At 50.6% G+C, this 27,982-nt stretch overlaps 1 protein-coding gene across 1 annotated transcript; it reads right to left on the bottom strand.

Moving 5' to 3' along the window:
* Positions 1–17: 17 nt before the first annotated feature.
* OVOL2 (ovo like zinc finger 2) lies at positions 18–27,982 on the bottom strand. Its single transcript, XM_040637953.1, has 4 exons — positions 27,883–27,982; positions 26,993–27,216; positions 14,046–14,235; positions 18–1,553 (listed from the first exon to the last, which is right to left on the bottom strand). Exons 1-4 carry the CDS (start codon positions 27,980–27,982, stop codon positions 1,240–1,242), a joined length of 828 nt encoding a protein of 275 aa, XP_040493887.1. The 3' UTR covers positions 18–1,239.

Here is a 27,982-nt window from a genome sequence, read left to right as displayed (position 1 = left end):
GAAGAGGAAAGGAGAGGAAGAGGTGGGGAGGAAGAAGTACGAAAATGGCCCCATCACCCAAATGCTCCCCAGACCAAGAAGCAGCCTGGTCCTGATGCAAGATTTTCTTTCTCTTCCAGGGTGGAAATGAAACTGGGGCCCTCAGACCCGGGGCACCAGGGGAAGGCAGCCAAAGGACTGCAGGGTAGAGCAAATCAGCACTCCACTCAGTTCATGCAGCTCCTAGGACTGGGGAAAATCTCTCTCGGCCACCAGGGTTCCCTGAGGGTTCGGGCCCTTCCTGCTACCCCTCCACTCATGAAAGGACCCTGGAAACCACCCCTCTCATCCCCAGAGGCTGCTGCCTCTCCTTTGCCCGATTTCAGTCTCAGGCCTGCTTTATTGTGAACCTCCTGGGCCTCTGGGGCCAGGCCGCCCAGGTAAGGAGATGCAGGTGGCCAAAGGTCACAGCGCTCGGCAGTCATATGCCCCGAAGGAGACTGCTGTCCCTCCCACAAGAGCACAGCGTGCACCCGGCCAGCAAGCATTCCTCACGGTCCAGCGTTTGCGGCTTCTCCACCAGGGCCAAACTCCAGGGAGGGCCAAGCGCCTGCAGCCAGCAAGTCCCTGCCCCAGAAAGCCAGAGCATCTCCACAGTAACCCCAGGGCCACAAAAAGTGACGAAAGCGTCCATGAGTGACCTTCCCCGGCCACCCCCTGCATCTCTGCCCATCAGCCTTGGGGCACCGGTCCATCTGCCCTCCTACCCAGGGCTCAAGATCGGCTTCCTCGAACTCACCCGCCAACACAGAATGAGCCACCCCAAACGACCTGACGTCAAATGTCACGCATTAGGCCCTACACAGGGAGCTAGAACTCAATGTTCTGTTTTGTTTTTATGAGGAGAGTTCCACGAGAACATTTCATTTATTAAAGTAAGTCCTGTAAACTCTTTCGGAACAACACAATGCATTTCCCTTGCTTGGGTATCACGGCAAGTGGAAGTACTTTTATTTCAAGGCACCATAAAATGAGCGTCTCTCTAAGAAACCTCTGCCTACACAGGTGAAAATCCTAAAAAAAAAAAAAAAAAGGAAGAAAGAATAAAGAATAAAAAGAAAGAAAAATGTCTCACAGAGATCGTGACCATCCGCAAACATCTGTTAATGCGACTGTTGGACAGGATGTGGGCGACGGGGGACCTTCCAAACCCCAAATCCCTGTAAACGCGGCTGCTCTGCTCTGGCTGCCTCCTCCTCCTCACTTCTCCTCCTCCTCACTCAGGTTGGCATTCCCCTGGCGCGTGGACATCAGCTTGGTTTGCAAAAGAGCCGCTAGTTTTTTGGATGTCTTTTTGAGAAAGGCGCTGCCCGGGTGGGCACTGTTCACGTGCAGGTACAGGTCCTCCTGGGTGGGGCCCGTGTAGCCACAATCCTCACAGACGTAGAGCTTGTCCCGGCGTTGCTTGTAGGCATACTGCTGCTGCACCCCGTGGATCTTCTTCAGGTGGGACTCCAGGGAGCAGCGCTGGGTGAAGGCTTTGTTGCAGATGTCACATTTGTAGGGGCGAATGCCTGCAAGGTCGATGGGCAGACACATCACCAGTGGGTCACGGCCAAGCCAGAGCCTCCCAACCACGAAGCCATTTAAAAACATGATGCACAACCCACCAGCCAAAAAACAAACCACCTGGTTCAAAACCAGGCCCCTCTCTCCAAAGAAGGCATGCAAAGAGCCAACAGGTACATGACAAGGTGCTCCACACGGCTGATGGTCAGGAGAACGTGAATCACGGCTGCAATGAAATACCACCTCCCACCTGTTAGGATGATTATCATCAAAGACAAGAGATAGCAAGAGTCCGCGAGGATGTGGAGAAAAGGGAACCCTCGTGCGCTGTTGGTGGAAAGGTAAACTGGTACAGCCATTATGGAGACCAGTATGCAGGTTTCCCAAAAAATCAAAAATAGCACTACCATATGATCTAGAAATCCCACATCTAGGATATATATCCAAAGGAAATGAAAAGAGGGTCTCAAAGACACATTGGCACACCTGTGTTCACTGCAGCATTATTCACAACAGCCAAGAACATGCAAATAACCTCAGCGCCCATCGATGAATGAACGAATAAAAAAGACCGGTATATTTATATAATGGAATATTATTCGGCCACGAGAAAGAAGGAAATCCTGATATTTGCAACACCGTGGATGAACCGTGAGGGCTTTATGTGAAATAAACCAGACTGAGAAAGCAAACGCTGCGTGGTACCACTTTCATGTGAAAAACTCAAATGCATAGGAACAGAGTGGATAAACGGTTGCCAGGAGCTGAGGGGTAGGAAAAATAGGAAGAAAAAAAAATCAGCATGACCAGGGACTCAACACGAGGAAAATGATTAAGGCAGCAAAGTGTGTCTACAAGGCTTCGCAACATCCATGTGAGCAAACATAACAAGGGATGCAAACCTAGTGAAGAAACCCCACCTGACTTTGGGAGAAGGGTTTCAGTTTTCCCACTTGTATGCCTTACTGTTTTGACTTTATAGTGGGCAAAGTAAATCTTGTTTTTATTTTAGTTGCGGTTTTCCTGGAAACAGACCCGGTGACAAAGACTCCAGCAGCGCTTGTCGGTGAGTGAAGTGGATCAGTGAGAGGAAGGAGCCCTACAAGGTGGGGACAGCAGGGCGGTCACTGCCATGAGCGACCAGAGTCCAATTCCACTGGACAAGGTGAGGGGACAAGGGAGAACACTCACCTCTGCGTCATCCTGCCCCTCACGGCTAGGGTTCCCTCCCCCCGCCCCGCTCCCGCTCCAGCAGCCTGTTAGGGGCCGTCCCTGGGTGGTGCCGATTCTCCCTCCCTGTCTTGTGCCAGCAAGAACATTCTCAGGCAGAGTTGCAGGTGCGGACAGCTGCAACATAGATGGGTGTGCCCAGAAATGGCAGGAGCCAGGAGCGTGGGCTGGACGTGGGTGGCATCTGCTATAGTTATGAAAGCGTTTCCAAACTAGATCTCGTGCTGGCCTCAGCATGGGGCTAATATTAGTGGGGCCTGCCTTCTAGACGGAGAGTTCCCATGTGCCATCTACACCAGGGAGCTCAGCCTCGTGAAAGCACAGACCTTCCGATTTCCACTAAGAGCCCTCATCCTGACTGTGAGGTCGGAATGTCACATGGACTGATGTAAGTCACACCTAACGTAGGCTTGCCTTTAGAGGTACAGGGAACAGAGAGGGGGTGGCCCCCACTGTCGGACCATCTTAGAGCCCGGAGGCCAAAAGAGCTATCCGCTACGGGAATCTCCAAAGCCTCAGATGCAAAATTTAAGGGCATGCCAAAAACTCATCAGTCAAGTGAGATAATATTTCAAAAATCGAAGCACATTAAAAAAAATCCATAGAAACCAGTTATCAAAATCTTAAACAGGACAAGACCCAACAATGCCGTCCTGGAGCCTGAGGTGAAAGCAAAGACGAGCGTGCTATGAGATGTTTTCATGTATTTTTTAAATGGTTATTCTTTTCCCCATAATGTTCTAGCTGTTGGAAAAAATATACTGAACAACTGAAAAGTAGCTGAATTAAAACTCACATTTAAAAATGTTTAAATATTTTTTTACACAAAAACGGAATTTATGATGATTTTACTATCCTGGCTTTAATGGAAGCAAACTTATCCAAAGATATTTTCAAAATCTACTTTTTTAGCTTCACAATAATCTGGAGGATTTTCCCATGTTGGTGCCTACATCTCAGTTTCATTCCTTTGTAGCAGCACCGTGGTGTTTTGTTGGACGGCTGTCCCCGAATGCCACCTTTCACAAGCCAGAGACAGACTGACTGCCTTGTACGTCCGGGTCCTCACGCGTGCTGCTCAGACCAACCGTCGAACTGCATCCCCTGGGAGCTTGTAGAAAATGCAGAGTCTCAGCCCCCCACCCCCCGACTGAATAAAATGTGGAGCGGTAGTCCTCCAACCCAGGGAGCTCGTCAAAACACAGATTCCTGGCCCCAGCCCTGGCATTTCTCATTCTGGGATAGGGCTGAGACTCCCGCATTTCCAGCACGTTCCCAGATGACGTGGAGGCTGCTTGTCCCGGGACCTTTTTGGGAGTCACAGGTCTAAAGCCACGCCAAATGAGGTGTGACCAAAACTGAAGCAGGAAGAAACAGAACATTTGAATAGACCCATTACCAGCAAGGAGATCAAATCAGTAATCGGAAAACTCCCAACAAACAAAAATCCAGGACCAGATGGCTTCACAGACAAATGATACCAAATGAGGCATGAGGATGGCACTTGCGGTCTGAAAGCAGCTCTGACCCCAGTATTTTCTCTCCCAGGTTCAATGTCCCCACTTCCCTAATGGGGGCTCATGGGGGGGGCCGAGAGAGCCCCCCTCCTGTTCACAAAGTACACAGATGATAAGGGAAGCTGAAATGGAAAAAAATATTTCCTCCAACCCCCATCCAACTACCCGAACAGACCAAATCGGTTCCATTTTTCATGCAGTCCCCATCCGGAAGCACACTCGTGAAGCCCGTTCTGTACGCTCACGTGAGAAAGGTGTATTGGGCCAATGCAATTCTACTCAAGCAGGATGCTGGGCTATCTTATATTCCACACATTCTAGAAAAACTGTCAGAAGTTAAGAAACTCCTTTATAATCCTCGGCATTGGGTACATAATAGGTGCTCAGTAAATACTTTTTAAATGAAGGAATGAATGAAGGAACCCCTCCTACTGGCCCACAGAAAGAGATTTAAGAAACAAACTTAAGGAACAGGGCTGCCTGGAGTTTCAGGCTCACGCCATAGAGGGCTTTGTATCTCTTTGGGCCTTCTGGGCCGTAAGAACAGCTGGCTCCCCCAACCTCCGGCAGATCAAGCAACAAACCTAATTTCAAACCCACAGCTCATAACAATAGAAATTCACCCAGAGGGACACCTGGGTGGCTCACTCAGTTGAGCGTCTGTCTGCCTTCGGCTCGGGTCATGATCCCAGGGTTGTGGGACGGAGCCCCGTCTGGCTCCTTGCTCAGCAGGGAGTCTGCTTCTCCCTCTTCCTCTCCCCACCCTGCTCTCTCTCTCTCAAATAAATAAATAAAATCTAAAAAAGAAAAAAAAAGAAAAAAAAAGAAATTCACCCAGAGACCGGTTACGCCTTTCAATAGTTACTGGAAATAACCCACTACTGTTCTAAAACATCCAAACTAAACATGTGGGGAGAACAGTACACTTACACCCCCCCCCCCAAGTTCCTCAGACAAGCTCCTGGCCCCAGGGAAAGGATGCTTCCAGTCCTGCTCTAGGAAGCCCCACCCCATTGGTGACCCAGAAAGGTGATCTGAAGTGGCTGCTGACCAGGGCTTTGCCAGATCCCTGCCCCCTGGCAGAGGTGAGCGTGCCAGGAGCGCATTTCCTTCTGCATCCAACAGGTCAGCGGACACCTTCCGCAGGCAGAGCACCTAGCACGGCCTGGACAGCAAAGGCTAGAGATTCCAGAGCCCTGCGCCACCCAGATGATGGAGAGAATGGGGATGACTGCTGCAGGTGGGCTTTTCCCAGGGAGGGTGGGATGTGAACCAGGCTTGGAGGACAGGGGACTCGCAGACACCAAGATGGGTGGAAGACAGCAGGCACCAAAATCCCAGTTAGGGCAGTTCTGACTTTTGCACACCTGCTTCACCTCCCCTCTCTGGAAATACCACACTCATCCATCACTCACTGGTGCAAGCAGATGCTGTCATGCAGCAGCCCCCAGGTGACCCTTTCTGGGCTTGGGAACAAACCCCTTCCTCTTGGAGCCCCCATCCTCCCATGAACTCAGGGGTGGGTGGGAGATGAAGGTGGCCAGAGAGGACCCCTGGGCAAAGGGGACTGACGCCAAGGCCTCCTTGACTTTGGAGACTCACCCACTCTGGAGCCAAGGCCAACCCTGTCCATGTCTGGAGTGGGATAACAGAACTGGAAAACACCGTGCCCACAAGAGACACCATTAACCTCCTGACACCACACAGCAAGAGTCCGAGGCCTCTGAAAACCCATGCATCACACACCCGCTCCTCATCACGGGAGCCCACGACAGACGGCTGAACCCCTCCGAACCTCAGTTTCTTCACCTGTAAAATGGGGATAACATTCATACCCCCTCTGAGGAGGCTGCTCTGAGGATTAATGGAGACGTCACCTGCAAAGGGCCCAGCACGTATTAAGTACTCAGTAGGGTACAGCTCCAAAGAGTTTATAATTCAGCTCAACAGAACACGGATAGGCTCTATTCATAAACTGGCTGGTGGGCACTTATGTAGTACTTGTCCTAACATTGGCTCTCTATACACACTTTTTGTATTTGCATGCACTTTGGGATGTGTTGTTTATTTCAGTGGGGGAAAAAAGGGGATATTGTTTTCAATGTGGTCATTAGGTATCTGGTGGAGAGACCTGTGACCTCCTGTGACCCTTTTGAATGTTGTGCCGTATGGCCTCTGTGAACTCATCCAAAAAATACTGCGTTGGGTTATCCCAAAGGGTTTCTTCTCTTCAAATTTTCTATTCCTATTACCGAATCAAGCTTCATATCCCACATCGCCAAAGAAAATTCTTCACGACTGGTGCTTTCTGCTTGCTCTCCTTGCCGTAGCCCTGTGCTCCGTTACTGAACTTCATACAAACATGAACTCCAGCAAGAAGCTTTTTACAGGCCTCCTTGGGGGAGCCTCCTCGGGAGGCAATGTGGCCATGCCCACCAAAGACCACCATGGGTCTACCCTTTGGCCCACTTCAGGGAAATTTTCTACAGAAAGGCTCACACAGGTAGACAAAGGATGTATAAGAGTATTCATGGTAGTCTGATGTTTAAAAAGGGAGGAAGGGAGGGAGGGAAAGAAAACTCTGAGAATGGAAACAAGTTCATCAGTTGGGACAAGGGGAAAACGATGGTGCCTCTGTATTTGAAATCGTAATCTCCTATTAAAAAATGCTCTGACAACAATTAAAAAGAGGTGTGTCTACGTGCAGATATGAAACAGCGTCCAAGATACATATGACATGAAAAAAGCAGTGTGTGTTAACAACTTCGGGGGAGAAACATTAAATGGTGGTTTGCTTTCAGGTGTGGAACTTTTAGGGCTTGGTGGGAGAGGAAGGCTTACTTTTTTTTTTCTTTCACTTTTTCCCCCTTTCCTGTTGCTTTTTTAGCTAAAAAGTAAGTCAAAATGAAATAGAGCAGGGACAGCCTGAGGAGCGAAGGAGGTGATCCCACCAGACAGCCTTGAACCCCCCAGTGGTGGAGTTTACCTTCTTTTTTTTGCCATCTGCCCCACTGCAAACTTCTCCCAATCTGCATTTTCCCCCCACCAGTCAATCCTTCCCTGTAGGCTCCCAACAAAGACACCATTGTTTCCTCTTCTTCAATCAAGATGGGATTTGTTTGCCTTCCCATCCCTCTCAATGTGGCCCGATGGAAGATAAGGCCAGAGGGCGTCCCAAGGGGTGGGGCAGATACTGCAGCCTGGGCCCCGTGCCCCCTCCCCGGCCCTCGAATCTGCATTCCTCAGCTTCGCTTTCTCTGGAACTCTAGAAGCTTCCACAGGACTGGCAGGCGCCTTGAACGGACTCCTTTATTCCAGTCATAAAGTTATAACCAACGTGGGTTCTACTTCATGGCACCACCGCCCTAAAGGCTGAGCTGGGGACCCCACAGATGCGTGTGCCCTTTTCAGCTGTTTATAGTGGCTTACGCTTTCTGGTCTGCACTGGCTGGAGTCTCTTACGGAATAAGTAGGCATTTTCCGAACAAGAAAAATAAAATAATTTCAATAAATGCTGGACTTGTCTGAAGGGCCTGGCACATCTGACCACACCACTAAGCAATGCCCACGCCACACCTGACGTGCTGGGGCCCTCCGTAAATGCGGTTCTGCCCCTCCAACACGCACCCAGGTGCCAGTGGTGGTGCTGGCTCCCGGGCAGTGAGGTGGGTGCTTGGTGCTGAGTCTGGCACATGCAAATGCCGGCTATTACGTTTTATTCTAGAATACAGGTCTCACCGCACCCCCACCGAAAGCAAATCATTTCCTTCCATGGATGGCCATTCTTAGGATGCATCCCAGCTGGTTCAACCTAAACATTTAAACAAAGCCAAAAGAATCTTCTCTAAAAACAGGCCTGTGATGTTTTTCACAGGCAGCAAACTGAATATGCATTGTTTTTTTTTTTTTTTTTAGGATTTTATTTATTTATTTGAGAGAGAGAGAGAGACAGACAGAGTGTGTGGAGGAGGAGGGGTAGAGGGAGAGGGAGAAGGAGACACCTGGCTGAGCAGGGAGCCTGACGCCGGACTCGATCCCAGGACCCCAAGATCATGACCTGAGCTGAAGGCAGATGCTTAACCGACTGAGCCACCCAGACGCTCCACATTCGTTTTTTTTAAAGCTCATGGCCCCTGCTCTCTATTTTGACCAGAATCTCCCACGCTGGCCTCAGTGGTCCTGTCAGTTAAGTAGATCAGTTTCCTCTACTATGTGGGTAATGGATGAGCCCTCTGACTGACATCCAAGTGTCCCCCACCTGCCTAGAGTGCCGTTCACACCCCAAAGCCCCCGTGGGACCAGGCTGAGGCCCCATCTCTGCTCACCCTCTGCCCCTGCCCTGTCCTGCTCCCTCTTCCCTCCAGGTTTCCTCTGACCCCTCCCTCAAAAAATCATTTTGTAAGAATCACCATCTCAGAATTTGCTTCTAGGGAACCTGACCCAAGACGGTCTGGATTGAAAATAGCCCCTCGTTTGCTGATCTATTTTCACAAAATGTTAGTTTTTTGTACATCAGTTTCTGTCTTCCAACCTTGAATCAGATGTCATTTGACTAACGTCCCCCCTTCCCCATGACTAACATCCCCCCTCCCCATCTCACTCACACACACACACACACACACACACACACACTCTGAGTTACTTTTTCCTTGGTGAAGATATCCAAAAAAAAAAAAAACAAACCTTAATCTTTTCTTTCATCCACTTGGATATTAAGGTAAGACATTTACAGGTTCTGGTTTCCCTGGGTCTCTTCCGAGATGTCTCCTTGTGTTCTGAGTCTTTCCCTAGATGCCCTGCCCCTCCCAGTACAGGACAGGAGATGCGGGGGAAGAAGAGATCAATCCTGGCTCTCTACGCCTCTCTCTGTCCACCTCATTGACGCCGCTACAGTTCTCAAAAGAAGGGTCCTGCGATCCCAGGTAAGTGTTTAAATTAGTCATGACCGGTCCAGTCAGACTAAGCAACACAGCCTTCGCTCAACTGCTGTCTACCGCATCTGTGTTCACACATCTTCGCTTCTGGTCTAAATACATTTACTTGTAATCGTCAATAGCAAAAATCCGACCTTCACGTCTTTTTTTTTTTTTTAAAGATTTTTTTTTTTAATAATGATTTTTTATTATATTATGTTAGTCACCATACAGTACATCCCCGGTTTTCGATGTAAGGCTCGATGATTCATTAGTTGTGTATAACACCCAGTGCACTGGGTGCCCTCCTTACTACCCATCACCGGTCTATCCCTTTCCCCCACCCCCCTCCCCTCTGTAGCCCTCAGTTTGTTTCTCATAGTCCATAGTCTCTCATGTTTCATTCCCCCTTCTGATTACCCCCCCTTTCTTTATCCCTTTCTTCCCCTACTGATCATTCTAGTTCTTATGTTCCATAGATGAGAGAAATCATATGATAGTTGTCTTTCTCTGCTTGACTTATTTCACTAAGCATTATCTCCTCCAGGGCCGTCCATGTTGTAGCAAATGTTGAGAAATCGTTCTTTCTGATTGCTGAGTAATATTCCATTGTATATATGGACCACAACTTCTTAATCCAGTCATCTGTTGAAGGGCATCTCGGCTCCTTCCACGATTTAGCTATTGTGGACATTGCTGCTATGAACATTGGGGTGCATATGGCCCTTCTCTTCACTACGTCTGTATCTTTGGGGTAAATACCCAGTAGTGCAATGGCTGGATCATAGGGTAGCTCAATTTGTAACTTTTTAATTTTTTAAAGATTTTATTTATTTATTCGACAGAGAGAGAGACAGCCAGTGAGAGAGGGAACACAAGCAGGGGGGGTGGGAGAGGAAGAAGCAGGCTCATAGCGGAGAAGCCTGATGTGGGGCTTGATCCCATAACGCCGGGATCACGCCCTGAGCCGAAGGCAGACGCTTAACCGCTGTGCCACCCAGGTGCCCCCCGCCCCCGACCTTCACGTCTTAATCAAAACCCAAATTCGCAGAATTCTGGTAAGATCTTTTGGAATCACGTTGTTTACATGAACTTTGAAAATGTTTGAGAATCCCAAATTTTTGCTCTTTTTACTGATAAAACGGTTTGTGTAGAGCTCAAGAGAAGGCAGGGCAGGCCCCTCACACCAGGACTCGATGGCGGCTCCTCCCGCTGCTGGCGTGGCCGCATCTCCAGAGCCAGGAATCCTTTTTCCGTTGGCTACTGCCTAATTTGTCAGTAAGCCCTTTGCTCCTCATTCTGGTCCCTTATTACTTGGAGGCACATCTCCAGCAGCAAATAAACCAGGGCAGGAAAAACAGGTTCAAGACATTTCCTTAATTTTATTCGTTGATCACTTTAAAAGTCAAAATTATGTTTGAAAAATTTTAAATCACTACCTGTAGATTCGATCTTATATTCAATGCTGCCCAACAGAAATTAAAACGCAAGCCACTTTCTAATCTTAAAATGTCCAGTAGCCTCATTAAAATAAGTAAAAAGAGGGGCACCTGGGTGGCTCAGCCGGTTAAGTATCCGACTCTTGATTTCGGCTCAGGTCATGATCTCAGGGTTGTGAGATCGAGCCCCACACAGGCTCTGTGCTAGGTGTGGAGTCTGCTTAAGATTCTCTCCCTCCCTCTCCTTCTGCCCCCTCCCCCTCCACATGATCACTTTCTCTCTCTAAAAAACAAATAAATAAATAAGGAAAAAGAAAACAGGTGAAATTAATTTCAATGATATATTTTAACCCAATGTATTCAAAATATTACCATTCCAACGTGGAATCAACATCAAAAACTGAAATGTTTTACTTCTTATTTTGCATTGAATCTTCCAAATCTTGTGTCGGTTTTACACGGAACACCACATCTTAATCCAACCAGCCACATGCTGGGGGCTCGGCGGCTACCCACGGCCAGAGGCTGCAGTGCTGGCCAGGACGGCTGCAGCTTTCCCCCTCCTAGATGCCGCCCCTTCATGGGGTAAACCGTGAAGCTCTTTGAGAAAGCACTAGGTGGAAGGCATTATGATTCACCAACTTCAGTAATTTTCAGCCCCTCTATGAGTCACTAGAAATGTCACCTTTGAGGAGCAAGAGAGGGAGGAGCTCAGGAGTCTGAGATGCTGGCCTTCTTCCTTGCTCGCTCTGTGGGTATCCTGGCACCACTGGCACCACAGAACGCACACACACTCAAGCCTCCCGTGCAACCTGCCCGCCCCCAGGCTGCAGCGTGCAGTCTGTGCCAGGCCTGAGCGGCCCCTCATCGCACCTTCTTGCAGGGCAAGCAGGCTTCCAGAAACTGGAATGGGGCAAGCTGGTGAGGCCCCAGCCTCGGGAAGACACCTGGGTCAGGAAGGCCCCGGGAGGCAAAGGGGACAGCGAAGGGGACTGAGAAAATGGAAGACCATGAAGTCCAGCACCAGCCGGTCTGGTTCCCAGCTCCACCACCTATGGTTATTTGACCTCCCTGAGCCTGGTCTCATCTGCTAAGTGGGGCTCACTGCCGCCTTGGGGTTGACAGAGCAGCGCAAGTGCTGAGGGCCTGGCATGGAGGAAAGTGAGCACTCGTGGCTTGCTGCCGTCTAAAGAGGCTGTGTCACCCTCCGCAGGGACTCCCAGTCTCTGCCAAGCTACCCCCCTCGCTTGCTGACCCTTCTTCTCCCTGAGAGGACACTGTCAACACCTCACCCCCACCCCCCAGCCTTCTACCGGGTCACCTCAGTTCCAGGAAAGTCAGCGGCTTCCTGCACCTCTCTGCATGAGGAGATTCCCCAGGACACACCAGAGACCTGCAAGGGGCTGCCTAGGAAATGAGGTTCCCAGGATGGACCCTATCAAGGAGGGATGGGAGTTACTGGATAAACATCCCTGCTTCCTCACCTCTGGAGCAATTCTGCAGTACATTCTACATGGTTCTTCAGAGGGTCCCCAGTGGGGTTGAGCCCCAGTTGCCCACAGTGATAACCTGCTCATTAGCTTGCTTTTATCGGCTGTCTTCCCCTTCCTGTCTCCCCTCTGTAACTCCTCACTGTGCTTCCTGAGATCACCACCCAAAAACACAGCTTACACCCAAATCATTGGGTCAGGGTCTGCAACCCAAACCCACCCGATCCCCGTCAGCCCACCACTCCCTCAGCACTCTCCTTGCCCCAACCTCAGGTGCCAGCCTGGCCACACAGGGATCAAACTTTTCCTGATTCACTGGTGCTACGGACTAAGAAAGAAGCCTTACAGCCAGACCCCGGAGAGTACACGCTATGTGATTCCATCTCTACTACGCTCAGAATCAGGCACCGAGACCAAGGGAAGGGGATACTGACACAGGGAAAAGCGGTGACTTCTGGGGGCTGCAAGCACGGTAGTCCCCCTTATCTGTGGGTTTGCTTTCAGTGATTTCAGTTACCCACGGTCAACCACAGTGCAAAAGCAGATGGTTCTCCTTCCGACCTATCACCAGAAGGTCAGTAGTAGCCTAACGCTGCGTCACAGTGCCTCAGTCATTCACCTCGCTTCATCTCATCACACAGGCATTTTATCATCTCGCATCATCACAAGAAGGGTGAGTATAATACGATAAGGTATTCTGAGAGAGAGAGACACCATTCACTTAACTTCTATTATAGTATATCGCTATAATTGTTCTATTTTATTACCAGTTATTATTGTTAATCTCTTACTGCACCTAATATATAAATTAAACTTTGTCGTAGGTAAGTATATATAGGATAGAGAGGGTTTGGTACTACCTGTGGTTTCAGACATCCATTGAGGTCTTGGAATGTATCCCCATGAATAAGGGGGACTGCTGTATTCTGTTTCTTGGTCTCGGTGCTAGTTATATGGGTGTGTTCACTTTGTAAAAATTCCTAAACTCACCAAACTATACATTTATGATTTGTGTGCTCTTCTGCGTGCATGCTACATTTAAATGAAAAATCCACGTTAGAAAAGGTTTTTTAAAAGGAACTTTTGAGTATGCCAGCCCACTCTCTCAGGTGGAGGGGACTCTTCCCAGGCCGGGAAACAGCTCTTGGCCAGCACTCTCCGAACAAAACAGTGTTGATAAAGGCTATAAAAGAAATCTGAATACACAGGACTGGAGAAGGGCCCTGTGTGAGGACAGAAGAGCTGGGATCTCCATCTGGAGGCATGGACATTCTTCTATCCCACCAAGATGCCAGGGGAAACCCCAAACTCTGAAAGGGCTTGAGGATCAGTAAATTCTAGGAGGCTGTAGGGAGAATGAGTCATGAGCAGGATGGGGCTGAATGGTTAGGACGGGATGTGTTGAAATGAGATGAAATGGGACAGGACGGGACGGGGATTTGAAGATGGGACCCAGATTGTACTGAGGAAGGACCAAGGGGAGGAAGACACTTGTCAGCCTCACATAGGAGTCGAGCATTTCCTTCTCTTCTTGACCTCTCAGGAGCTCATTCTGAGACAGACTTACATCCCAACAAAGGAACAAGAGACACCAGCAGGGAGACCACGGGAATCCATTCTGGCAGTCAGCCCGACGGTGGCCAAACTATGCCCCCGGGGAGCCTGGGGCCGGACCGCAAACTCAGAGAGTCAGAAAAGGGGCTGGCCCAGCCCAAGGGGCTCAGCTGGCTGGTGGCATAAGCAGGAGGCGAGCCCGGATGCACTGGCCTCACACGCCCCAACCTGCCGTCTTCCCAGAAATGCCACCCTGCCCCATGCTCCTGATCTGGTTCCCTGGTGGCCAAGGAGCAGGAGTGCCACCGCCCAGAAGGACCAAAGCAACCGCGAAGCACGCGGCCCCTTCCTCACCTGTGTGCGTGCGGACGTGCCTCTTCAGGTCGAAGGTGTCATTGAAGCCCTTGCCGCAGAAGGTGCACAGGTGCCTCTTCACCTGGTTGTGGCACTTGAGGTGCCGGTTGAGCATGCGCTGCAGGCGGAAGGCCTTGCCGCACAGCTCACAGCTGTGGGCCGCGGGGTCGCTGCACGTGCCTGTGGTGAACTGGGACAGAGAGACAGGGAGGGTGAGGGCCCCAGTGCTGGTGGGCGCACCCCGTGGGCTCAGCCTAGGAGCGCACCTCCCTGTGTGTCTCCAGGCTTGGCCAGACCGGGCCTCCCGACCCCTACAACTTCCGAGCGGGTTTGGGAAAGAAATAACTGGCAGCTCCCCCCAGCATTCATTCTTCCCTCCTTCCTCAGAACAGAATTCTGAGTTCTGGGCACAAGGGCCCCCAGCCGACCGTCTACCCTTGCCAGCCTGACGGCAAGTCACGCAGCGGGACTAGTGGGCCAATGGCATATACCCCTCCTGTGGGGGAACATGGTGCCCTCTTCCTGCGTTGCTCCCTCCTGCTGGCGGGAGCTTCAGCAGCCACCCGGGACCATCGAGGGGGAAGCCAGTGCTGGGGACGGAAGAGCAGAAAGAAAGGAGTCCAGGTCCTGATGAGGTCGTGGAGCCTGTGTACAGAGTCCCCGAAGACAGACCTACAGTCAATGCCTTCCTCCCAGTGCCTGCACGCTGCTCCGCCCATCAGGAGATGGAAACCCTGTCCTCTCCCCTGGGATCTGCGCAGGGCCTGTGTAGGTTCTAAGTCTCAAGACACTTCGCAGCTGGGGCGCCTGGGTGGCTCACTCAGTTGAGCATCTGACTCTTGATTTTGGCTCAGGTCATGATCTCTGGGTCGTGAGATCAAGACCCACTCGTTGGGGCTCCGTGTTAAGGGAGCACGGAGCCTCCTTGGGATTCTCTCTCTCCCTTTCTCTCTTCCCCTCCCCCACCCCCATGTGTGCGAGTGCTCTTTAAAAAAAAAAAAAGACAGAGAGAGAGAGAGAGAGAGAGAGAGAGAGTCTCTGCATCTTCCGCCTGTTCCCTCTTGGAAGCCAGCTTCCATGTAAGACATCTAGGACCACCATGCTGTGAGGAAGCCCAAGCAGCCATGTGGAGGGCAAGGCTCTTGGGAGGGGCACTGAGGTGTCCAGCCCATGGCTGCCATCAGCTAAGTGGCTCCAGTCAATGCCACCCGGAGTAGAACTGCCCTGCCGGGCCATGCCCCAGCTCCTGACCCACCAAAGTATGAACACATAAAATGATCATTTTGGGAAGTGACTTGGTCAGGATCCCACAGCTTCATTTTCAGCAAAATAATCAAACCCCAGGCTCGGAGCTTCCCATCCCATGTTCCCCCAACCATGCTGGCCACCTCTAAGGCAGAAACTTGAATCTATAATTAAGTGGTGAAAAACACCAGAGCTGATATTTTCATCAAAGGTTTCCTACTTACCAAATCAAATCCTTTAGAAGCTTGAGCCAATTGCTCTGCTATTTACAAAAGGGCCTAATAACCTGATTTTCATACAAACATCACTAACAGGAAGAGCTGGTCCTTGCCTGGCCCAACACCTCCATAGCCTCCAACACCCTTCCACTTCCCTCCGCCCTCGGTAATTGCCCTCCACTAACACCCAGCTCAACTACTCCCTCCCTGATGCAGCTTCTCCAATTACTGCAGCTTCTGCCCAAACCGTGTTCTGTACCCCTAAGATCAGGGCCCATTGCAGAAGTCAGCAAGTGTCTGTGCACATTCCTGCGCCCCGTTCCCCAAGCTCAGACTCAGACCAGTGCGGAGTGGTGACTGGCAATGGCTCACAAGTGGCAAAACACTAAGAGACTTGGGGAAGGCACAAGACCCCAGAACACAGTTTTTCGGTCGGCCTCCTCGTCCGCGTGGAGCTTAATTTGTCTCAGCAGACATATGGAGTGCCCGATCTGCAACAGGCCCTGTACTCAGAGCTGGAGGCAGTGCAGTCACCAGGATGGCTTGTCCCCAAGAAGCTGCTGGTCTAGTGGGGAAGCAGACCCATCAAAAGGCCACTGATATCTGGGAAGTTCCGGGCATAACGGACACCTTGGAGAGGCACCTAGCCCAGACGTAGAGTATGAGGGAAGGTGCTTCCAAGGAAGTGAGCTCCTCAGCCAGGCAAAGATGAGGAGGAAGAGAAGGGCAACGGCCAAGAATATTCCAGAGGAGGGCAATGGGCAACAGGAGACTGCGTGGGGTTCCACATGGCTAGCCTGAGCCCAAGAGAGCTGGGGCAGCAGGGCAGGGCAGTGTCCCTTTGGGGCTCTACCTTGGGGTCCTAAAGAAACTCAGCTGTATTTAAAGGCAGAGGGGCCTCTGGAGGGCACACAGGAGGATGGCCTCAGGGATTGGGTTGTTGACCCAGTGGGTAGCCAGCCTGGGCCTCCAACTGCTCACACCCCACCTCTGCCCTGTGTCCCCCAAAGGGGTAGGGCCTGGCCCTCGTCCTGAGGGAGACCCGGTTGAGCCCAAGACTTTCTTCTTTCTGTCACCAGGATGGGGCAGGTCTTCTCCTTGCCTGGAAGTCCCCATTCTGGGCACTGCAGCCCTTGAAGCGATGTGAAAAGACTCAATATGACTCGGAGTGCCTGGATGGCTCAGGTCATGATTCCAGGGTCCTGGGACCAAGTCCAGAGCTGGGCTCCCTGCTCAGCGGGGAACCTGTTTCTCCCTCTCCCTCTGCTCCTCCCCACGGCTGGTGCTCTCTCTCGCACGCTCTCTCTCTCAAATTGATAAATAAAATCTTTAAAAAAAAAAAAAGACAAATATGACCCAAGTCTTGGCAAACTGAATACCTGGAGCTTCTCAAGGCCAAGTCTACACAGGAGAAAGGTCACTGAGAGCTGGTGAGTGCCTAATAAAACAGAACACAGACAACCGACCCAGGTAGTTTAAGAACGTGCAGAAAGCTAGAACTGTTCCTGCAGGATGTTCTTAAGGACTTGCCAACTTATAGTCCAAACCTGAACTCCTGTTTACTTTAAGCCTTTTGGTAAATGCCTGTTTTAAAATGCTCTGCATGTAATATGGACATCTTCTATCACAGTCCAGGGTGAAAACCTCAAATCACTGGCATTATTTTGTTTGAAAAGAATAAAATCTTGAAGGGTAGAGAGAAAGGAGGTTAGTGACAATTTAAAGGAGTGCAGGGCCAGTGGATCATCTGACCGAGATACAGAAAGCCTTTTAACAGAGGGGAGAACATGAGAATGGGGGAGGAGACTGGGAACTAAGTCCCCCCCACCCGCCCCAGTCCCAGGAGGAGTTTTCCTCTGGTTTTCTTGGAACAAAAATAGAAATTCTCCAAGTGTGCCTCAACAAAGGCAAATTTTCCATTTCTCCATCTTCCTATACATCCCCATTCCACAGGAGGGCAAACTGAGCCAGCACCAACGGGCTCATTTAGGGAATCCGAGAAGCACTGTTTGCCACCTCTCTCTATCTATGACCAATCAGGCACCCAGACATTAGTGAATTATATTTGAAGCCTTAAAAGGGCCCTGTTGAAAGATGTAAAGTTAATTAAATGGCAAAAGACCATGGCTAATGAAGCTAGCTTCTGCCAGACTATTTCAATTCTCAGAAAGGAAGCACTATTTGTAGGAAAAATTCCTAAATGTGAAATTTATCCCAGAGTATATTTCACATGTCAGGTGCCCTAAAATTCTATCTGTAATGGCAAAAGACCAGGAATAACCTATATGTCCATCAACAGGGGCTTTAAAAAGATGGTAGAACCATATAATTAAAGCAGCTAGAAAAAGGAAACAGTGTCAGCTGTCAGACACGTGATCCAGCCCAGTCAAGCCTCCAGAAGATTCCAGTCGGCTGCCATCTGACCGCAACCACGAGAGAAACCTCGGGCAAGAATGGCCCAGCTAAGCCCAGTCATTCCACAGAACTAGAATACAGGATAATAAATTAGGCTGCTAGGGGCGCCTGTGTGGCTCAGTCGGCTGGGTATCTGCCTCTAGCTCAGGTCATGATCCCAGGGTCCCAGGATCGAGCCCTGCTTCAGGCCCCCTGCTCAGCGGGGAGTCTGCTTCTCCCTCTCCCTCTTCCTCTGTCCCCCCTCCCCAACTCTGTGCTGGCGTGTGCTCTCTCTCAAATTAATAAATAAAGTCTTAGGATAAATGTGGGGTTACTTGTGAAAGCGCAATAGGGAACTGGCCCAGGAAGAGATGTATCACATTCTCTCCAGAGCACCAGATCTGCCACATTTCCTAACGTTCTCTTCCATGATGGGCTGCAGGATTCAGACGACACATCTGATTCCTGGAATGACAGCCCACGGGCCAGAGCACCAGCAATCCCTCCCCAGGTCACTGGGTCATCTTTACAATGTTTACAGAGGTTTATACCCAACACCCGATCTCCTAAAAGTTCAAAATAAGGTTGACCAATCTTATCTCGTTAGGCTACTTTGCAAGTAGTAGACCGAAACTAGTTACGTCTTGGCCTACGTAGTTATAACATGAGAGTGGCATGAACAGACAGGGAATGCTGACCATCAAATAAAAGCTTACACCTGCCGTCACCTGCTTGTGGGATGTCATGTAATATCCCTGAGCCACAACTGCCCACGTGTAAGTATGATAAAACGGCGGGATGCCTGGCTGGCTCAGTCGGTGGAGCATGTGACTCTTGATCTCGGGGTTGTGAGTTCGAGCCCCACGTTGGGTGTAGAGATTACTTTTTTAAAAAATGATAAAATGGTTTTAGATCAGCCATCTTCGGCAGTCTGAGGATCTAAGAGCAGAGTCTGTTTCCTCTTTCTTAAGTTCAACCCTTGCTCCGCCACTTAAAGTCTGTGGGGCCTAGGCAGGTTACTCCCCCTCTCTAAGCCTTAATTTCATCACCTGTAGAACGTGGACAGTAACTGTATTTGCCTCTCAGGATTGTTAAAGAATTAAATAAGACAAGCTACTTAAAAAGGAGGGGGCGCCTGGATGGCACAGTCAGTTAAGTGACAAATTTGGTTTTGGCTTTTGGCTCCAGTCACCATCTCAGGGTCCTGAGGTCACCCAGAGTCAGGCTCCATGCTCAGCGTGGAGTCTGCTTAAGACTCTCTCCGGACCCTGCTCTCTCTCTCTCAAATAAAATAAACAAACCTTTAAAAAAAAAAAAAAAAAGGGCATGGAGGTCAGTAACTCGTAACTCATAGACCAGTTCCAAAGTTCTGTGGTCCTGAATAAAAGGTAATTGGTCAAGGGGCGCCTGGGTGGCACAGCAGTTAAGCGTCTGCCTTCGGCTCAGGGCGTGATCCCGGCGTTATGGGATCGAGCCCCACATCAGGCTCTTCTGCTATGAGCCTGCTTCTTCCTCTCCCACTCCCCCTGCTTGTGTCTCCTCTCTCGCTGGCTGTCTCTCTCTCTCTGTCAAATAAATAAATAAAATCTTAAAAAAAAAAAAAAGGTAATTGGTCAAAATCTCTTGTTTCTCTGTTGCCCTTTTGAATTTTCTCTCTGATGGGGAAAAAAAAAAGGGAACTAACCTTCAGTGTGAGCTGCCAACCCCCAGTCCTTCCTCCACGACTCTGAAATCCAAAAAGCTCTGAAAACCAACATTCTCACATATCTCCCTTTGGCAATAAAAGTGGGCCCGAGCAGACACGGAGCGATGCAGACTTCATCCCATTTGGTGTCAATATTCATGTGTTTTGATACGGAAATTACTAATGTGTTTAATTATAGGGTACCGCTCCAGACCTGCCGGGGTGGTATATACACCATGCTACCTTCTGGAAAAGCTTAACAGTCTCACCCTTAATCCAAAATTAACACTTCGCAAAAGGCTTATTAATGAAATGGGGGAGCTACCATGGACGGTGGGAGGTGACATCGGTCTGGAGATTAATTCAGGGCAAGAAAGATGGAGAGAGACTGAGTGATTCTCCAACCCCATGGCCAGGGTTGGGGGGGGGGGCTTTTTTTGCTTGCTGTCCTGTTTTCTGCAGGATCTCGACTTTCATTTTAAAAAACACATAGGTTTCCCTCTAGTTCTTCTAAAAAAACAGGTCTTTGCAGCAAAAACAAACCGATCATTGTATCAGGGCTGCTGAAAACTGCAGGAGTGTCTGGGGAGATAGGGACTTTGGCTGGCCCTCTGACCAACTTCAAAGCTGGCTAAGGTCATTTACCTGTCAAACTTCTAAAGCAGAAAAAAAAATCCTTTATTTTCTGTTGACGCTTCCCCCAGACAAGTTTATTAAATTATTAATGGTCCTATTTCCTGTGGAAGAGTACTGTGAAGGTGGTGGCCATTTGAATAAGATTCCCATGGACACACTTGCTATGCTTCAGCCTTAAAACATGCTAAGCAAGGGGCACCTGCTTGGCTCAGCTGACAGAGCATGGGACTCTTGAGCCCCACGATGGGCAAAGATTACTTAAAAAAAAAAAAAACAGGGGCGCCTGGGAGGCGCAGTTGGTTAAGCATCTGCCTTTGGCTCAGGTCTGATCGCAGGGTCCTGGGATCGAGCCCCACATCTTGCTGTTTGGAAGAGAAGATAAGCTCTGTCCCTAACTTCTTGCCTGTTGTCTTTTATCTCCCGAGACACAATTGGATGCCCCTTGCCCCTGCCCCCACTGTAGCTCACTAACCATGTCCCTGATGTTTGGCTGACCAGACTTCTCTTCTTGACTCTAAACACACCAATGGCCAGAAACATTCCTACCGGGCTTGTATCCCCAGCACCTGGTACAGTAATGCCTGACTCAGGAGGACATAGGTCCTCCCTCTGCCCCTCCCCCTGCTCGTGCTCTCTCTCTCCCTCTCTTTCTCTCAAATAAATAAAATCTTTAAAAAAATGAAAAAAAATAAAAATAAAGAAATAAATAAACATGCTAAGCATATTGCCCAATTCTCTTGGTATAAAAAATCCCCTCCTGGTCCCTGTACCACTCACTTCTTGAGGGTTCACAACTCCGCTATATGGTAGAATGGAGAACCTTCTCAAATGCAGAGATAATGAAGAGAGTACATCCTTCTAATCCAGGAAAAAACTGAGGCTCCAAGAGATCTAACCTGCCTGTGGGCACACGACTTGTAGGTGTCCACACTGAGATTTTGGATGTGGCCTGTTGCCTGCAAACATGTGCCTACACTTCCCCTGGACAGGCCCGTGGGTCTGGGCATGATGTGGGGGAGAGAAAGGCAATGAATCCTATTGTTTGTCTCATATCATGGTGAGAAATAGCTTCATGTCAGACTGTCAACGCTAATGGCTAAAGTGTCAAAGGTACCTCCCACAATGCAATGCAACCACCCTAAAAGAGTTAGGATCCTTGGGTTGGGCTCTGCTACCAAAAACTGTTGAATTCAGTGAAACACCTCTGGGCTTTCCCCTTCTTTCCTTGAAAATGAGGGGACTGGACCACACAAGCTTTAAGGGTCCCTGTAGTGGAGCCTACGGATGGACACTCTTTTCAGCATCTATTCCTACTTTTTCTGGTGGCCCTTCCTGTACTGCAGAGGCTCAAAAGCTACCAGCTACACTTCCCAGACTCCCCTGCAGCTGCGGGTTTTAGATGTGACTGGGGTTCCGCCAATTTACATGCAGTATCAGGAGATTTGAATGTGGGCCTGAGTTCATTGGGCGGAAGCATCCCCATGCAGGAGCAGGCAGCCATGGAGGCAGTAGGGTGGAGCTCCCTTAGAGGTCCAGTTCTGCACGGTGGCTCTGGGATTGTATCCTGGTCTTTCTTTAGCGCATTTATTACCCTATCATTAACCACGCTCCGCTGAAGCTAACTACAATGGATTCTGTTGTCTGCAACTAAACCCCTGCATCCATGCTCAGATTAAAAGCCAGTGCAATGAACACTTACATGGTTCTCCTATTCCTTTTTCTCCTAATTAACTTAGCCTTTTTTGAGCATCTATTCCAGATATTTTCCCAGATCTATGTTTTCTTCTTGCTTCCTATTTTCTTCCAAATGCTGTCATTTATATCCAGGGACTGCTGACTCCTCCTCCCCGCCTGTACTTCTGGTCTTTGTTGACCTATGTCCTCCTATGAGTCAGGCATTACTGTACCAGGTGCTGGGGATACAAGCCCGGTAGGAATGTTTCCGGCCGTTGGTGGGTTTAGAGTCAAGAAGAGAAGTCTGGTCAGCCAAACATCAGGGACACGGTTAGTGAGCTACAATGGGGGCAGGGGCAAGGGGCATCCAATTGTGTCTCGGGAGATAAAAGACGACAGGCAAGGAGTTAGGGACAGAGCTTATCTTCCCTTCCAACCGACAAATGGATGGGTTTTTAAAAACCACTTAAATCCAAGATTCACAACAATATTTTAAAAATAAACAAGTTGGCCATCGCTATAGAATTCTGGTGAACCAAAAGATTAGCTTGAAAACTGGTAAATAAAGGGAATCTTACTTGGTCTTTCCTAAATGAACGGTCTCACTGGGAACCAAACAGCAGATGAGGGGAAATATATCTCTATACAAAAATATTGGCTAAGAAATGAAGGGCAGAATATCACAGCCCCTAATTAGACCCTGAGTATCGACAGCTGCTAACGGCACGAAGCGACAACCAAATATTGTGTGCTTCTCGATGCTAATAGATGACCCTCCCCCCGACATACTTTTTAGCTAAAATAAATACACCTGAGCAAGCATCTAAAGCAGTGCTGCCCAAAAGAACTTTCTGCGATGACAGAAATGTTCTAATCTGTACAGTCCAATACGGTAGCCACTGGTCTCACATGCTTACTGAGCGCCTGAAATGTGGCTCATGCAACTGAGGAACTTAATTTTTAATTTTACGTAGTTTAATTTGAACAGTCACGTGTGACTCTGGCTACCATAGCGGGCAGCGCAGCTACAGAACCAACTACCCGCGTAGAGAAAACGCAGAAGACCAAGGAGCGTTCGACTCCGTGGTGATGCATTCCTCAAAATCCAGATTGTTAGCAACTCTCCAAGCAAATTACTCATCTCTTCAATAATTACCTTGTAAGGACATGGACAAGAGATGAAGGGAGCATAGACAAATTATAGGAGAACTGAAAGACGCGTCAATCAATTACAATGTGTAGACAGTACGTGGACCTGATTCAGCGAACTGAAAAAAATACGAGTTTATGAGACAATCGGCAATGTGAACCCCGCTGTTGATGTGGGTGTGATCATGTATTTTGGCCTTCACCTATTACAGGCACATTCTGAGGTATTTATGGTTGAAAATAATATGATAACTGAGATTTGTTTCAAAATCAGGTGTCGGGATGGGTGGGGCTGGATGAGCAGGAATGGCCACGGATTATGGGTTGTTGGGGCTGGGTGACAACCGATGGGAGGAAAGGAAAAAGACTATCGCACGTTCCTACGTCTGGCACGACTTGAAGACTCGGACAACAGAGCCAGGTAAAAGACCCAAAATACTTTAGAAGGAATTCTACACTCAATTCCTTTTGAAGTTTCCTTGGGAGAGGCCAACAGAAGGGGAAAAGGGGAGAAGACAGATTCACCTGCTACTCTGTACTTGCACCTGGGTCCCCCCAGCCACTGAGTCAGGAAGGAAAAATGTCCGTCAACTAACTGATTTAACTTCAGAGTTACTTAGTCTCCGATAAACCTTCAAAGGAAGGGCAATGATTATCAGGGTTTCTGGGGGGCTCTGTCCTGCAGCTGGAGTCCTGCAAATGGGACCAGCACAAAAGAGACTGAAAGCCACCTGGGCCTGTCACTACCGCCTTCTGAGATACACATGATCTCTCCACCTCGATCTGTTTGGAAAATTACTGAATCCTCAGTAGTGAAGAGACAGTTTTGCAAACCGCCCTGAGGCACACAGTCATAAGGCAGAGAGGCTGGAAAAGGCCTGTTCCCTAACCAGCACCTGCAACTCCTTTCTAGATCCGCTCACCAGCACAACCAGATTGGCAGATCCCTTGTCCCCACTGTAAGCCACAAAATATTGGCCACTGCTATAGAATTCTGGCGAACCAACAGATGAGCTTGAAAGCTGCCACACATCACTGTTAGCTAACCCCCTAGTGCCAATTTACACACACACAAAAGTGCTAGGCCCTCTGCACCCCTCATTTCATCTAACCAACCCTTCTGAGAGGCCGATTCTACTGCTTTTTCATCTTACAGGTCAGGGAAACTAAGACTCAGGACAGATAATGTATCCCTAACACGGCTGGTTAAGATGGACCCAACTGAGTGAGGTCTTCCTTCTCAAAACCCTTCCAGAACCGCCGCCCCCCCACCTCTGGTGCCTGTGAAAGGAGCATCCAAACCTCTTGGCTTGGCCCCTTCATCATCTCGACCTGTCCCAGCTCCTCACCTCCCACTTTTCTCTTCTCTCTGACCCTACCAGGTCCATTTTCCATCTTCGGGTACCAGAACTTTGAGTCCTTTACCTACTCAAGCTTCGGGCTCAGCCCATGCCACTGCCCTAAAGCCTGCCTCTCCCCCTTCTCCACTGCCCTCAAATCCACACCAAGAAACCTTCCCCTGCTCAGAACTTAATACATCTTGGCCTGTGCTTTAGCAGTCCCTTTGCTGTAACAGAGTTAATAATTAATATTTGTGTCTCCCCACCAACCCTGATAATTCTAGCTGGAGTTAATGGGCACCTACCATGTTCCCCTCTTCACTCATTTATTATGTTCACCACTCTATAAGGTAGGTATCATTATTATTCCCATTTCACGGACAAGGAAACTGAGGCCCAGAGGGCTTAGCAACTTGCCCAAGGTCAGGCAGCTAAGAAGTGACAAGGCCAGAGCGTAGAGGCTTAACCGTTACAGTCAGATGATTCTAGAACACCACGCAGGGAACATTTTTATCTCCTGGCTGCCTGGCACAGAGCAGGCACTGAATGTTAGATGGGACGTTGTCTCTCTGCAGGGCACTGGCTCAAACCTGCCAGTCCTCTAGTCCTCTAAGCTGACTGCTCTGCTCTGCGAGCGTCTTGAAGTCATTCAAACTCAGTCATTATGCATCATATAGGGGCCCCATCCTGGAGTGGCATTCCTTTTCTTCTGGGTAAGAAACGAATTTTTAAGAGAGCAGCAGGTTTTGCACAGAACTCTAAAATTACGCAATATGCTAAGTCACAGGTGATTTGGACAATCATTTGAAAACGGCCAATACCACAGATGGTAATACTGGAGGCTTGGAGCATCTTAATGCCAAAACGTCTCCTATTTTCGGATGGAGGCTGAGAGGGAAAAGGAATCTAAACACCCTCAGTAAACAAATGAAACTTCTCCGGAAGCTGTGCTAAGTTTGAGGAGGTAACACTCTACCCCACCCCCCAGCCCCGGGGGCAGCATGTAGGCAAGATCATAGAAATAAGACCGTGGTGTGTATTTATTCCTTTAATCCAGGGTTCCAATGGCGCTGTTTGCCTGGGGCAAGAGAGAGCTCCTAAAATGTTGGTTAAGGGACTGGATCTTTTTCCCTTGCCATTTTCTTCCCAGTGTAATCTGGGAAATTGGGGGACAGAGGGGCAAACTGACTACAGTCAATCCCAAAACAACGTTGCAATTGTCCTTCCAGCCCGGTGATAAATATGCAAGTGGGACACTTTGTAGAATTTCCTGGAGGGCAGAGCTACCAGCCAGCCTCCGGCAAACTGTCCCCTCCCATTTAACCCCATCTGGCCCAGCAAAGCCTCAGGCCAGCTGACTTTGAACCTCAGCAGCCCACTTAACACCAAGCAGCAGGCGCCGGGCGCCGTAGCAACCTTTAAAGATGTCTTTCCAGAGGATTTGGCTCCAGCCTCTAGCCTCAATTCATAACCAAATGCACCCTAGCCAGCCCCCAAGCCAAACCCCAGGAACCAGTAATATGCATAGGGAGGGATGGCCTCGCCCAGGAAAAGTAACCTAGTCTTACCCAATCCACAGCAAACACTAGAGTTCCTCCTCCCCATCCCCCCAACCCCCACCTGGGCGGCAGGGCTGCAGGACCGCCCTGGCGCGCGCAAGAATTATCGCCCACCACCCAGGGCCTGAAGCCCGCAGAGTCCCACCAGGCTAGGAAATGGGGTCATGTGATTCCTAAAACACCACTCCCTGGCTCCAGCCGACCAAATCAGTGGAATGGGAATCCTTAATCTTGCGGGTAGCGGATACATTTGAGCAGGCAATCATGGAAGTTCTACCCAGAAAAGCCAGATGAATGTCCCGATAAGATGTCGCCTACAATTCTAGAAGACTTGGGGAGGGGGGGACTGAAGAATGATAATGCAGGGTAACAAACACTCCAACCCACTGGGGGCGGGGCACTGAGGCAATCTGCAGCTGAACCCCTTTATCCATCAATTTAATTCAAGAAGATTTGAGAGGCAGGACAAATTTAAAGTGCCCAGCACAGACCTCCAGTCTAACGGACACTTCATAATTGTCAACGGGAATAGCTGTTATTGTGAGAGGTCCACTGTGTGCCAAACTGCCGCCACTGTCTCCAGAACGCAAGGAAGTGTGTGAAACTCGGAATTCACATAGCCCTAGGAATGCGCCGCAGAGAATGGAATTCCTGAGAGCCTGGGTCCCTCCTTTCCGAACCCGGGAACCCCGACGGCCTGGTGATTCTTCAGGCTCTGCGCACAGAATGGGCTGCCAGAGCGAGGAAGCTGGGCCTGGGTCTTTTAGGCAGTTCCAGAGGCCACCCCAGCGGTCTGTGCCGGCTCAGGAGCCGGCCTCCAGGGCTCAGCGGCGCGGGCGGCTGGCTACCCAGCAGACAAGAGGACGCGCAGAGCCGCCCTGGCCGAGACCCAGAGGCAGGTGCAGGAGCAGCGCAGAGGGCGCGCTCGGTGCCCGGGTGCACGGGTGCCCGAGTGCGCGGGCGGGCGCGGCAGGGAGGGGCGCGGGCTCCCGGAGCCCGACGCCAGGGCGTGGTGCAGGTGGCGGCGGGGGCAGAGTCGACACCGTACCTTGATTTTCGACCTGGCGACCGGGCGCTGCATCGCCGCCAGGTGTCCGCCCGGGCCCTCGGAGTCGCCGGGCTCGGGGATTTCGCGCTCGGGGGCGCGCGGGGACGAGCTGCTCTCGGCGCCTCCAGGCTCCCCCGCGCTGCTGCTGCCGCCGCTGCTGCTGCTGCTGCCGCCGTCGCTGCGGCAGTCCTCGGAGGGGTCGTGGAGCAGACGGCCTAGGCCCACTGCGGAGGGAGGGGCGGCGCCCCGACACAAGACACGCGGCGTCAGGCCCGGGCGTCCGCGGCAGTTTGACCTGCGGGCGGTGCCGCCGCCGCCGCCCCGCCCTGGACCTGGGCACCTGGCCAAGTGGGCAACACGCGGCGGTGGGCGAGCGAGTCCCCGGCTGGGCCTCCGGAGCGAGCACGGGGCTCGGGGGGCGGCTCCTCCGTCCCAGTCCCCGCGCCCACAAGGAACCAAGGGCCTTGGGCGGCTGCGGACCCCGCACGCCAAGTTTCCTCTCGCTGGGATAGGGGGTTAGGGTCTGACCTCAACCCACCTAGCCCGGAGGGCTGACGGATCCTGGTGCAACCCCATGAGGACGTGGGACTGAGAGTAGCCCCTACTGGCCTTCAGTCTCCCCTCCTGGTTTACCTCGGCCCGCGCAGCAGCCAACGGTCCCGCCGCCGGGCAATTACCGGCGCCCACTAGGGGGAAGGGGGCGCAGGGCGTCCCGGGTTCCCCAGCCTCTCACTCTTGATCTTCCCGCTCCTCCAGGACCACCCCCCCGTCCGGAAAGAGGGGGCAGGGGTGGGGAGTCCAGCCCCCGCCGAGGAGCCGAAGGGACCCGACCACCCCCGCCCCCACCCCGGGAGTCCCGCGCCCAGGCCCAGCCCCCGCGCGGCGCTCACCTGGGATGTAGGTGTCTGCCCTTTCCTCATCCGGGAGCTCATCCCAGCTGCGGACGGAGACCCCGGGGCTCCTCCTCTTCACCAGGAAGACTTTGGGCAT

The sequence above is a fragment of the Ursus maritimus genome, unplaced genomic scaffold, assembly GCF_017311325.1.
Source record: "Ursus maritimus isolate PB19 unplaced genomic scaffold, ASM1731132v1 scaffold_22, whole genome shotgun sequence".
Taxonomy (NCBI): domain Eukaryota; kingdom Metazoa; phylum Chordata; class Mammalia; order Carnivora; family Ursidae; genus Ursus; species Ursus maritimus.
This window is presented reverse-complemented; position numbering and strand designations above follow the sequence as displayed.

Bases quoted from the DNA above. Each gene is read 5' to 3' on its own strand.
- OVOL2 (XM_040637953.1), bottom strand. From the start codon at position 27,982: ATGCCCAAAGTCTTCCTGGTGAAGAGGAGGAGCCCCGGGGTCTCCGTC. The intron at 27,217-27,882 runs GTGAGCGCCGCG...CTCCCTCCGCAG, and splicing joins GGCAGACACCTACATCCCAG to TGGGCCTAGGCCGTCTGCTC. The intron at 14,236-26,992 runs GTACGGTGTCGA...TCTCTGTCCCAG, and splicing joins TCGCCAGGTCGAAAATCAAG to TTCACCACAGGCACGTGCAG.